Below are 14,028 nucleotides of genomic sequence, written 5' to 3' on the forward strand. Positions count from 1 at the left end.
TTTTAGTTTTTATTTTGAACAGGATCTAACTAGGTTGCTGAGATTGGCCTTGAATTTGTAATCTTTGTGTTTCAGCTTCCCAAGTACTGGGATTAGAGGTGTGTGCTGCTGCTCCTGGTAATTCATTCACTTTTATTCCTGAATGGTACAGATTTATCACACTTTGGTTATTTGTTCATTTGTTGATGGACGTTCAAATTATTTCCATTTTAAATCAAGATTCTCTGAGCCAGGTGTGTTGGTGCATGCTTGTAATCCCAGTACTTGGGGAGCTGAGACCGGAGGTTTGAGGCCAGTCTCAGCTACTTAATGAGGCCCTCTGCAACTTAGTGAGATCTGTTAAAAAAAAAGTGGGGGGGGGCTGAGAGTGTAGCCTGGAGGTAGAATGCCCCTGGACTCAATTTTCAGTTCCACACATACCAAAAAAAAAAAAAAAAAAGTAAATAAATAAAGCTAGTCTGAACACTTACATACAAGTGTCCCCTGGATACATGCTTTTTTTGTTCGTTCTCTAGGAGTGAGGTGATTGCGTCATGTTCCATGTACGTATGCCTGACTTTATAAGGAACTTGCAGTGTTTAACAAAGAAGTGTTAATTTTGCTAATATATAGAGTTTGCTTTTGTATACATTTATCAGTTGTTGGCAGAGTAAGTCTATCTGGTGTCCTCTTTTCATGTGCTTTCTTGCTGTCCTTTGTTTTTGTTTTTTGTTTTTGTCTTTTGGTGGTGCTGGGGATGGAACCCAGGGGCATACTACATCTGAGCTACACCCCCAGCCTGAGTTTATTTTTTAAACAGGGTTTCACTAAGTTGTGGAGGGCCTCACCAAGTTGCTGAGTGAGGCCGGTGGGGGACCTGCACTCCTGTCTCAGCCTCCCCAGTGCTGGGATTACAGACCTGTGCCACCACAGCCAGCTGATCCATCTATCGTCTTTAGTCAAGTGCTTGTTGATACCTTTTGCAAACTAAAGTTTTTTTTTTTTGCTTTAGTTTTAAGAACTCTATATGTGATGGGTACAGTTTTTGAAATCAAATTTTTGATTGATTTATAAATATTTTCCCTTATCTATATGGCTTATCTTTTTATTAAATGATAGGACATTAGAAAAAAGTATTGAGTATATTAGGCTTTAAAATTTTCTCTATGGGTGTGGATTCATTTCTGGGCTTTGTTTCAGTGATTTATTTATAAAATATTGTTTTCTAACTAATTAATTTAGTACTGAGAATTGAGCCCAGGACCCTGAACCACTGAGTTGCAGCCCAGCCATTCTTCTCTTCTCTTCTCTTCTCTTCTCTTCTCTTCTCTTCTCTTCTCTTCTCTTCTCTTCTCTTCTTGGAATTGAAGATTGAACCCTGGGGCAGTCTACCTCTGAGCTGCTACTCCAGCCCATTTTATTTTATTTTATTATTTTATTTTATTTTATTTTATTATTTTTTGGTGGTGGGGATTGAACCCCAGGGGCTCCCTCTGAGTTATACTGCCAGCACTATTTCATTTTTATTTGGAAACTGGGTCTCACTGAGTTGCTAAGAAACTCGCTAAATCACTTGAGGCAGGCTTCAAACTTGAGATTCTCTTGTCTCAATCTCCTAAATACTGAAATTACAGATATGTGCCACCATTTCTGTTTTATTTTTATTTTAATACAGGGTCTCACTCAGTTACTGAGACTGATTTTGAACCTGCAACCCTCCTGTCTCAGCCTTCCAAATACTGGGATTACAGTTGTGTGCCACCATGCCTGCCAGCACCTTTTCTTTCGAAACAGGTTCCTGCTAAGTTGCTAAGGGTCTCATTACGTTGCTGAGGCTGTCCTCAAACCTGCAGTCCCCCTGTCTCAGCCTCCCAAGTACTGAGACTGCACGCATGTGCCTGGCTTGCTCTTATTTTGAGTAGTTTTATAATAGGTCTTGGTATTTTGTAGGCTTATTTTGTTTCATTCTTTTTCTCCTTACTTTTCACTGTGAATAACTGTTATGTTTTCAAATTCACCAAAATTTTCTTCTATAGTGTCTTATTTGTCATTAACTTCACCTACTACATTTTAAACTGTACATTTTTCATCTTTCATTGGTTTGGGCATTTTTTTTTAAGATTTAAAGAAGTTTATTAAAAAGATAGAAATACAGAAAATAGTTACAGCCCCATGCCAGATTGGCACGGGGGGGGGGGTTGGGCATTTTTGTTTTGTGTGTGTGTGGTATTGGGGATAGAACCTAGGGGCATTCTACCTCCAAGTGACACCCCCGGCCCTATTTTATTTTTATTCTTTACTTTTGAAACAGGGTCCCACTGAGTTGCAAAGGGCCTCACTTGGTAGCTGAGGCTGTCTGAGCACCGTGATCCTCCTGTCTCAGCCTCCCAAATGCTGGGATTACAAGCGTGCGCCACCACGCCCGGCTTGGTTTGGGCATTTTAAATATTTTTATTCCTAGACAATGTTGTATTTTCAATCTTTCCTCTAGCTTCCTCCATCTCTATTGAGATGTCCCAAAATAAAATTTTGCATGTTTCAGGTATACAGTGTGATGCTTTGGTAAATGTGTATACTGTGAAACAGTGGCTATAATTAAGGCATATGCATACATCACTCCACAAACTTTTCCTTGTTTCAAGAACATTTAAAGGCAGGCATGGTTGTGCCACGCGCTTGTAACCCCAGTACTTGGGAGGCTGAGACAGGAGCATTGCAGTTTCTCAGCCAGCCTCAGCAACCTAGTGAGGCACTCCACAGCTTAGTGAGAAGCTGTTTCAGAATAAAAACTAAAACAGAGATGCGGGTGTAGCTCAGAGGTCGGATGCCTGCCCAGAACCTTTTCATTTTTTTAACTGAAATTTGTGCCCTGTAATTGATATCTCCCCATTCCTTTTCCTTTTCCTACTTTTATCCCTTGGTGTAACCACTGTTCTTTCTTGTTCTGGGGTTTAACTTTTTTAGATTTCGTGCATAACGGACATCTTTCCTTCCTTTTCCCCACCCCCCCACCCCAGTGGGGACAGTCTAACTCCAAACTACACTCCCAGCCCTATTTGTCATTCTTTATTTGGAAACAGGGTCTCACTGAGTTGCGGAGAGCCTCACTGTATGCCGAGACTCTCACCATGAACCTTCGCGCTTTCTGTCTGAGTCTCCCAAGTACTGGAATTACAAGCGTGCACCACCACGGTAGGCCCATCTATTTTATTTCTAAATCAGTATTCATTGAAATACTTTTCTTCTCATTATGGTTGTGTTTCTACTTTTTTGTGTATCAGGTAATTTAAACTTTATTTTGTGATGTGAATAAATTACATAAATTATTTGGAAGTAGTTCAGTTCTTTTGGGCCTTCCTTTCCTCTCTTTGATTTATACTCCCAGCCCTATTTTATTTTTTAATCATAATTTTTTAATCTCATTAAGTTGCTGAAGGCCTCACTAAGTAGGTGAGGCTGGGCTAAAACCTGCAATCCTTCTGTCACAGCCTCAAAGCACTGGGATTATAAGCATGTGCCACCACTCCCAGCACATCCCTAGCCATTTTTATTTGGCACGGGGAAGTACTGGGAATTGAACTCAGGGACATTCTTCCCTCAAGCTACACCCCTAACCCTATTTTTTATTTTTTTTTTGAAACAGGGTCTCGCTAGGTTGACGAGTCTCACTACTTGCTTAAATTGTCCTGAACCCATGATCCTCCTTTCTCAACCTCTCAAGTCCTGGGATCATGAGTGTGCACCACCATGCCCATCTCCTGGATTTTTTTTTAAGCTTTGTTAGATGGCACAAAACTTTCTTAGACTAACCTTCCTCCCCCACACATACCAGTAAACCTGACATTAAATAGATTTGCAAAAATTTAAACCACTCATGTCCTTACCATACTTTTGGGAGAATATAATGAGTTTTCTCCTCCCATAACATATGTTATTTTTACTTGTATAATGGACTTATTATTTTTAGTTAATATTTAAAGCTAGATATAATTTTAAATATTGTGATTATTGCTGCATATGCAAGAAAAACGCTCTTTGGGGTCTTCAGTAATTTTGAGGAGTGGCAGGGAGTCCTGAGATGAATGGCTTTGAGAACAAGCCACAGGGTGTTTGGAGTGCTGCAGTGCAGGAGGACCGTCCAGGAACAGAGTACCTGCCTGTTGGGGGCTAGCAAGTTTGCTTCTCTTCCAGCCTTGCCTAGCGTCACCCCAGATCTTGTTTTCTGTCTTCTGAAGCTTCTTTAAACATTATTCTTTAGGTCACAGAAATTAGAAAAATAATAGAACAGGCATAACTTTGTGAGCAAACCATTCTGGCACTATTAGATGGTATACTCGAGGCTTGGTCAGGCTTGGTCATGTCCTAAGGTAAACTTCCTGAAAATACCTGACATGACCGGGGATTTCAGGTATTTTCAGGAAGTCTTTTAAGATATATTTCATGGCAGCCAGGCGTGGTGGCACACGCTTGTAATCCCCGCGCTTGGGAGGCGGAGACAGGAGGATTTGCGCAGGTTCAAAGCCAGATGTGCTGGCCTAAGAGAACCTGTTTCCAAGTAAAAATAAAATAGGTCTGGGAGTGTAGCCCGGAGGTAGACGGGTTTCCAGGAACCCCAGTACCACCAAAAAAAAAAAAGAGATATATTTCATGGCATATATTCAACACAAATTAGGTTCTTGCTCTTGTCCAAAGGGTGAAACTCATGCAGTCACCAAAACCTGGAAACTCTTCTGTGACGTTTCTCTTTTATTCCTTATATCCAGCGGGTAAATTAAAGATGTAAGTGGCTTTCCTTGACCATGACCTTGTTTTTAGCCTCCCCTCGCAAAACTTCTCATCTTTTCTATGCTGTAGCAATTCTGTGCGTAGCTGCCTGGCAGGTTAACGTCCGTTGTAATCTTCATTGCTGTGGTGTCTTCACTCAGAGGGTTTTCCTATCACCTTCCTCGCCAGCTGTCTCCTTCTCATTCATCTTACTTTGTTCAAGGCATCAACAGCAAACTATGGCAGACTTGCAAACTGAGTTATTTTGTACTTTAACACTCTTTATACCTTTGTAATAGACTTATGTGTTTATGTTACTATCTTTTTCATTAGATTGTAACTTTCTGGAAGAAACAGTCTGAAATTTGTGTCCTCAATGAACAACTCAGTAAAATCTTTCTGAAACATAAATAAGACTACGACTTTATCCTGACTAAAAACCTTCACTAACTTCCATTTACAAACAGATTCTAGCATCTTATTTGACAAGGCCTTTATGAAGTACTATATTTTTAGGCTTGTCACTTACATTTCTTCTTTAACTTTATGCTAGGGAATACCAAGTGAATTTACAAATATACCATGCTGTTTTCATTTTTGCATATTTTAAATATTCTGTTTCCTATTCCTAGAGTCTGTATATCTTTCTCCCTGCCTTTTGTTTAATAGGTAGTGATGTCCTAGTCATCATTCAGGAACCCATTCAGATATTTCTTTCAGCAGTCTTTCTGACTCCTGTGACATATTGTTAAGAGGTAACCTATCTATTCCTATATACACCTCTGTTCCTTTTATGTTGGTATTCTTAGGTATGTGGGTGAAAGGTCACAACTTTCAGACCTACAGGTATACTGTGAGTTCCAGTTATTTTTGATCCATCCATCCATCCATCCATCCATCCATCCATCCCCCTCCCCATCTCTGCAGTACCGGGGATTGAACCTAGGGGCATGCTACCTCCAAGCTTCACCCTCAGCCCTATTTTTTATTCTTTATTTTGAAACAGGGTATCACTAAGTTGTGGAGGCCCTCCCTTAGTAGCTAAGTCTGGTCGTGAACCTGCATCCTCATGTCTCAGCCTCCCAAGTACTGAGATTACAAAGGCACGTTTTTATGCTGGGCCCTACTTGCCAGGTTTTTTTTATTTTTTATTTTTTTTATTTATTTATTTTTTTTTGCGGCACCAGGAATGGAACCCAGGGGCATTCTACCTCTGGGCTACACCCCAGCCCTATTTTTTATTCTTTATTTTGAAACAGGGTCTTATTGAGTTGCAAAGGGCCTCACTAAGTAGCTGAGGCTGTCCACGAACCGGGATCCTCCGGTCTCAGCCTCCCGAATGCTGGGATTACAAGTGTGCGCCACCACGCCCAGCTACTTGCCAGTTTTCTAATGGTGTAAATTAATGGACTCCCTGAATCCAAGTTTTACTATATTTAAAATAGGGATGGTGTCAGGCATGGTGGCGCATGCTCGCTGAGACAGAAGGATTGTAGGTTTTCAGCTGGCCTCAGCTACTTAGTGAGGCCCTTTGTAACTCAGTGAGACCCTGTTTCTAAATAAAGATTTAAAAAATAGGGCTGGGGGTATAGCTCAGAGGTGGAATGCCATTGGGTTCTATCACCAGTACTACATAAATAAATAAATAAATAAATAAATAAATAAATAAATAAATTGGGGTGATGTTAGCATCTTTGCAGTGTTAGTGCTTTTTTTTTTTTTTTTGGTGGTACTGGGGTTCCTGGAAGCCCTTCTACCTCCGGGCTACACTCCCAGACCTATTTTTTACATTTTCATTTTGGAAACAGGGTCTCCTAAACCAGCGCGCGCGGCTGGCTTCGAACCTGCGCGATCCTCCTGTCTCTGCCTCCCAAGCGCGGTGATTACAAGCGTGCGCCACCACGCCCGGCTGCAGTGTTAGTGTTTTAAATGAGTCGGATAATTTTGGATAAAAAAGGCGAGCAAAACGTAGTTCTTTAATAAGTACAGAGTGTGAGAAGTTTTATGTGATAATATAGATATATGCAGAGAATAAACCAAATTTTATAATATTATAGGAACAGCAGAGAGATAGTAGTGGTTGGAAGATAGTTTTAAAAATGATAGCATGAACGCCTGGCGTGGTGGTGCACGCTTGTAATCCCAGCATTCGGGAGACTGAGACCTGGAGGATCGCGGTTCACGGATAGCCTCAGCTACTTATTGAGGCCCTCTGCAACTCAGTGAGACTTGGTTTCAAAATAAAGAATAAAAAATAGGGCAGGGTCTGTAGCTTGGAGGTCAAATGCCCCTGGGTTCCATCCCCAGACGTGCAAAAAAAAAAAAAAAAAAAAAAAAGATAGCATGAAATAGCACCTTGAAAGATGTATTCAATAGGCACACTTTTTTTTTTTTTTTTTTCCCTCCTTCAGTGCTGGGGATTGAGCCCAGGGGCCTTATACCTCCAAGCTACCCCTCCCAGGCCTATTTCTTAGTCTTTATTTTTTTTGAAACAGGGTCTCACTAAGTTGCATACATCCTCACTAAGTAGCTGAGGCTGGCCTTGAACCTGCAATCCTCCTTTTCAGCCTCCCAATTACTGAGATTACAAACGTGTGCCACCATGCCTGGCTAGTATTTTTTTTAATGTGGAAGTTTGTTAAGGGCATCATAATTACATGACAAGATGTGAATAATGACAAGGAAGACAAGAAGACCTTGCATTTTTTTCAGAGAATAGTTATGGTGTAAGAGCAGGGAGTTACTAGAAATGGGATAAGGATGTATGTGCAAAGATAAAGTGGGGTGGACCATCACATCATAGAGGGCCTGGGACATCATACTATGGGTTCAAGGGGGAGTGGTTAAGTGTAGTTTTAGAGACAGTTAACGTTAAATCCCTGCTTTATCATTTCTCTAAAGAATTTTGCACAGGGAGAATGCAAGGGAAGAAAATATGGTGCCTGAGGATAGAACGTTGAGGATTTTTAATTTACTGTATATATGGCTGATAATTCTACTCATGACTACATGCAGGAAGGTTCAGAAGACTGGAAGTAGAATAAAAGAGACTTTTCAATAGAAAGATTAAAAAAAAGTAAAACAAATGAATTTAAAAAATAGAGATTTTTTTTTTTTTGCCAGGCATGGTGGCACACACATGTAATCCCAGAATTTGGGAGGCTGAGACAGGAGGATTGTGGTTCGTGGATAACCTCAGCTACTTAGTGAGGCCCTTTGCAACTCAGTGAGACCCTGTTTCAAAATAAAGAATAAAAAATAAGCCGGGTGTGGTGGCGCACAGGAGGATCGCGCAGGTTTGAAGCCAGTCGCGCTGGCTTAAGAGACCCTGTTTCTAAATTTTAAAAAGTATAAAAATAGGTTTGGGAGTATAGCCCGGAGGTAGAAGGGTTTCCAGGAACCCCAGTACCACCAAAACAAACAAACAAACAAACAAACAAATAAATAAATAATAAAGAATAAAAAATAGAGCTGGGGTGTAATTAGGAGGCAGAATGCTTCTGGGTTCCATCCCCAGTACTGGAAAAGAGAGAGGGGGGAGGGGGAGGGGGGAGGAGAGGATTTTTGAACTGACTGTTTGGGCTAGGTAGATGGGGCAGCAAGTAAAAGCAAAACAGATATGAATGACAAAAGTTAGGGTGATAGGTGAGAGCTTGTGCTGTGGACAGAGTAGATTTAGTAAGGTGTAGAGGATACAGGAAAAACATTTTCAGAGTTATAAAGTCTTTGGTGCATTCTTCCAGACTATAATAAACTTAACTGTATATCATTTGTCAAAGTAAAATAGGGTAAATTATAGGTGAAAGAGAGTTTATTGAAGGGCCATGGTAGAATTTTTAGTGAAAAATTATAAATGAAACCCAGAAAGATTGCTTCACCAATTTCTGGCTTGGTGAGACTGATAGCATAGAAGTTTTTGGTAGAATATAGTTTAATAGAGTGGACTATAGTTTATGTGGAATTTTTTTCTTCCCAGCATAGTCCTACATAATTTTTAAGTACTTAGTGACTTCAGCTGTAGTAGTCTCAAATAAGACTCATATCCTAAGAAATTTTTCATAATACTTATTGAGCAGTAAGTAATAGTTACACAGAATACCGAATCTCAAATACCTTGTATTTTAAATAAAACATTTGACCTTCCTGAAGGCTTTGATGTATTCTAAATATGAATTATCACTTATAGTACCTGTTGTTTCTTTGTGAGTTATTCCACACTTAGGAAGATAAAATAGGACAAGTGAAAGATGAGAGATATTTTAAAGAAATATTTTTGATTTCTTAAAACTTGAGTTATTCAGTGTGGTAGCCACCAGCTAGTAAGCACTTGAAATACACCTACCTCAAATAGAGATGTGATGTAAAGGTGAAAGATACATTGGGTTTTGAAGACTTTACATGAAAAAAGGAATGTAAGATCCCTTAATAATTTTTTAACGTGGATTATGTGTTTGAAATGATATTGGCCAAGTGCAATGGAGTATACCTTTAACCCAGTACTTAGGAGGCTGAGACAGAAAGATCACAGGTTCAAGAACAGCCTCAGCAAATACTGAGACTCTCATCAACCTAGTGAGACCCTGTTTCAAAATAAAAATAAAATAGGAAGCTATATGTGATGGTGCATGCTTGTAATCCTAGTACTTGAGAGGCTAAGAAAGGCAGATTGCAGGCAGGTTTGTGGCCAGCTTCAGCTACTTATGCCCCCTGCAACTTAGTGAGACCCTGTTTCAAAAATAAAAAATAAAAAATAGGGCTGGGGTGTAGCTCAGAAGTATATAGTACCCTTGGGTCCAATCCCCAGTTACACACACACACACACACACACACACACACACACACACACGGGTTGGTAGTGTGGCTCAGAGGTAGAATGCCACTGGATTCCATTCCCAGTATCACACACAAATAAATGAAATGATAATATTGTAGAATATTATGTTAAATGAAATGTGTTATTAAGATTTTTATCTATTTTTTCACATTGTAGCTTTTAGAAAATTTAAAATTTCATGTGTAGTTTGTAAATATGACTTAATTTTCTGTAAATAGCTCTCTATTAATGAAAGAAATTCGCCTTCCTGTTTTGCTATAATCAAATGTGCTGAATTATTAAACCTTGGTAGAATAGCAAAAAAGAAAAGAAATTGCTATGTCAAAATGCATTTGGTGCTAAAATCTTAATGAAATTTGCTCTGAATAGATTTAAAAATAAGTACTATTATCATTTGATTTCTTATTAAAGTTGTGTCTAATAAAAGCTGTAAAACTTCAGAGATAAAGGTAACTAGACACCAGATTTGAGCTGGCTAATGTTGATGTCTGAAAATAGCAGTTTGCTTTTGTCTTGAATGGATGGCAAAGTAATCTGTGATTGTTCTGAAAGTATCATAGACTATGGCTAGATTCTATAATCTTATGGGATAGTGCTGTTTTTTTTTTTTCTTTCTTCAGTCCTGGGGATAGAACCCAGGGGCGTGTGCCACCACACCCAGTGGCTAGTGCTATATTTTTAGTGATGCTTTTGGTTTCCTTTCTAACACCAGATTTTCTTTTCTTTTCTTGAGGTACTGGGGATTGAACCCAGAGGCATTCTACCTCTGAGCTACATCCCCAGCCCTATTTTTATTCTTCATTTTGAAACAGGGTCTCACTAAGTTGCAGAGGCCTCACTAAGTAGCTGAGGCTCGCGGTGAACCTGCGATACTCCTGTCTCAGCCTCCCACGTACTGGGATTGTAAGTGTGCGCCACCACGCCTGGCATCTTAACTCTAGATTTTCTAAAGCAGTATAACATAACTTGGGAACTTGTTAGATATATTAATTTTTATTTATTTATTTATTTATTTATTTATTTATTTATTTATTTTGGTCATACTGGGGGTGGAACCCAGAGGCCTTCTACCTCTGAGCTATACTCCCAGACCTATTTTATATTTTATTTGGAAACAAGGTCTCACTAAGTTCCTGAGAGCCTCACTAAGAAGCTGAGGCTGGCTTTGAACCTGAGCGATCCTCCTGTCAGCCTCCCAAGCGCGGGGATTACAAGTGTGCACCACCACGCCCGGCTCATGTACTGATTTTTAATTTGTACCTTGCTGAGTCTAATCTCATTTAAATACTAGGTGGTTCTGATGCATATAAAGTTGGAGAAAGATTATAAAAAAGTAGCAAAACTCAACTTCTTACACCACTTTATGACACATCTGTTTGAATGGAATTTTATTTTCTTCTTTTCAAGTAATTTCTTGTAAAACTCACACCTTCTTAGGTGGATGCTCTCCGGTTGCGCTTGGAAGAGAAGGAAACTATGCTGAATAAAAAGACAAAACAAATTCAGGATATGGCTGAGGAGAAGGGTACCCAGGCTGGAGAGATACATGACCTCAAGGACATGCTGGATGTGAAGGAGCGCAAAGTCAATGTTCTTCAGAAGAAGGTAAGGCACAGGTATTCTGAGCCTGTGGTCCACTGGTAACACACTGCCTCACTCCTGCTGCGCTTTTCTCATTTCCTGGTTTATACTTTTGCAATGAGTAATTGAAATAGTTGTTGTTGTAGGTAGATTATTAATTAATTAATTTATTTATTTATTGTGGTCCTGGGGATGGAACCCAGGAGAATTCGACCACCAGGCCACACTTCCAATCTATTTTATATTTCATGTGAAACAGGGTCTCACTAAGTTGCTGAGAACCTCACTGAGTAGCTGAGGCTCTGGGAACCAGGATCCTCCAGTCACAGCTTCCCGAATGCTGGGGTTATAAGTGTGCACCACCACGCCTGGCTTTCAGTTTTTAATTTTTAAAGTAAACACTATTAGTATCTTTTATTTCTCATGCTGTTTCTGAATTCAGTGTCATATGTTTGACCTGATATATCCCCTTCCTTTCCCCTTCCCTTCTTGCCTCCTTCCTTTAGTTTGCCTCAAGGGTACTCTACTAGTGAGCAGCTCTACCCCAGCCCTTTTATATTTTTTTGAAACAGGGGCTCCCTACATAGCATGTGCTAGCCTTGAACCTACAATTTGTCTTTCTCAGCCTCTCAGGAGCCGGGATTACCAGCATGCTCCTGGCTACTTCCTCTTTCTTTCGTTGGAACTGTAATGAATTAGTATAGCGCATAGACTATATATGTGATTAATATGGCGACAATTTTGAACATGATGCTATAATTGGGTGCATTGGCCCATTTTTGCTAACCCAGTACTTGTGAGGCCGAGACAGGAAAACTGAAGGTTCGCTGCCAGCTTAAGCAACTTAATGAGGCCTTCTGCAACTTAGTGAGACCTGGTTTCAAAATAAAAAGTTAAAATAGGCCTGGTGGTGTACCTCGGAGGTAGAATGTGCTTAGGTTCAGTCGGTGTACACTTGTAATCCCAGCATTTGGGAGGCTGAGACAGGAGGATTGTGTTTCAAGAACAGCCTCAGCTACTTAGTGAGGCCCTCTACAACTTAGTGAGACCCTGTTTCAAAATGAAGAATCAAAAATAGGGCTGAGGATGTAGTTCAGAGGTGGAATGCCCCTGGGTTCCATCCACAGTACAGCAAAAAAAAAAAAAAAAAAAAAAAAAAAAAAGTACTTGGTACCTGTAAAGGGCCATCTATTGTGAATACAAGGCATCGAATCTAATTTATTCTCACTGAATTCAGCCAATTACTCTGATTCTAAGTAGCCTCAGCTACTTAGGTCCTCCACAGCTTAGTGTGGCACTGTTTCAAAATAAAGAATAAAAATCAGGGCTGAGGTGTAGCTCAAAGGTAGAATGCCCCTAGGTCCTATCCCCAATGTCGTAAGAAAAACAACAACAGAAAACTTAGAGAACTTTATTTTTTTTTGGTGGTACCGGGGTTCCTGGAAGCCCTTCTACCTCCGGGTCCCAGACCTATTTTTTTATTTTTGGAAACAGGGTCTCTTATGCCAGCGCAGCTGGCTTCAAACCTGCACGATCCTCCTGTCTCCGCCTCCCAAGCGCGGAGATTACAAGCGTGCGCCACCACGCCTGGCTTATTCTTTATTTTGAAACAGGGTCTCACTGAGTTGCAGAGGGCCTCACTAAGTAGCTGAGGCTGTCTGTGAACCACAGTCCTCTGGTCTCAGCCTCCCAGGTACTGGAATTATAAGCATGTGCTGCTATGCCCTTGCTACCACTGATCAGATTGATAAATTTACCAAAATAATTCTAAGAGCTTTTTCTGTCTATAGAATATTTTATTTTGTTTTGTTTTGTGGTAAGCTGAGTTTGCAAATCTAGCATTTTTATAAAATCCATGTTCTGTCGTTAATCTATTCTTCATTTAGACCCCTGTAAGTCTGTCCTAAAAATCTGAGCGAAGCTGGGCGTGGTGGCGCACACTTGTAATCCCAGTATTTGGGAGGCTGAGACCAGAGGATTGGGGTTCACGTACAGCCTCAGCTACTTAGTGACACCCTTTGCAACTTCGTGAGACCCTGTTTCAAAAATAAAAAGACCAGCCGGGCGTGGTGGTGCACGCTTGTAATTCCCGTGCTTGGGAGGCGGAGACAGGAGGATCGTGCAGGTTCGAAGCCAGCCGCACTGGCTTAAGAGACCCTGTTTCCAAATAAAAATATTAAAAAAAAAATAGGTCTGGGAGTGTAGCCCGGAAGTAGAAGGGTTTCCAGGAACCCCAGTACCACCAAAATAAATAAATAAGAATAAAAAGATTAAAAAGTAGGTCTGGGGTGTATCTTGGAGGTACAACGTTCCTGGGTTCCATTACCAGTACTGGGGGGGAAAAATCTGAGCATTCTCACTGACTCCTCAGGGAAGTGGCATATGGGATGGGATCCAGAGGGAAACACACCAAGTGCATGTATATTTATATCCTGTTGAAGCCCATTATGGTGTTACCAGTGTACCAGTATGGTACAGTGTACCAGTAAAAGTTAAACACAAAAAGCTGAGTGGAGATAAGTTATGGAGATCAAGCTATAGAATTACTTAGAGTTACTTCCTATAATGATGCACTCATTTGGTTTGGACTTTTTCAGCACCACCACCCACACATTCTTCCTAGCTTTCTAAGCAGTGTACATATTTGTATTCATTGGAATAGTCTTTGGTTTTTCTTCTTTTTTCCTCCACATTAAATACATTTAGAGTTGCACAGTGAAATTTATTTTCTTGGAGGCTTCCCCGTCTTCTTAATCTTTCTAAATTGTACTCATCTATGCATTCAGCGTAGTATCATCCTCTGTATGTTTAGCACTGTGCTAAGCACATCAAGCAGATGTGGCCTCTGCTGTCAGGAGTTTCAGGACTGG

At 40.3% G+C, this 14,028-nt stretch overlaps 1 protein-coding gene across 3 annotated transcripts in view; it reads left to right on the forward strand.

The window, feature by feature from the left end:
• Positions 1–14,028, forward strand: part of ERC1 (ELKS/RAB6-interacting/CAST family member 1) — a gene marked incomplete at both ends in the record, with an annotated part of 441,980 nt that overhangs the window by 98,046 nt on the left and 329,906 nt on the right. For all 3 annotated transcript variants that reach the window (XM_080705759.1, XM_080705760.1, XM_080705761.1), the window contains one exon: positions 11,015–11,182. In XM_080705759.1, the coding sequence (XP_080561885.1) occupies positions 11,015–11,182 (168 nt within the window). The remainder of the gene's footprint in view (positions 1–11,014; positions 11,183–14,028) is intronic.

This window comes from Muscardinus avellanarius, assembly GCF_963383645.1.
Source record: "Muscardinus avellanarius genome assembly, chromosome: 11".
Taxonomy (NCBI): Eukaryota; Metazoa; Chordata; class Mammalia; order Rodentia; family Gliridae; genus Muscardinus; species Muscardinus avellanarius.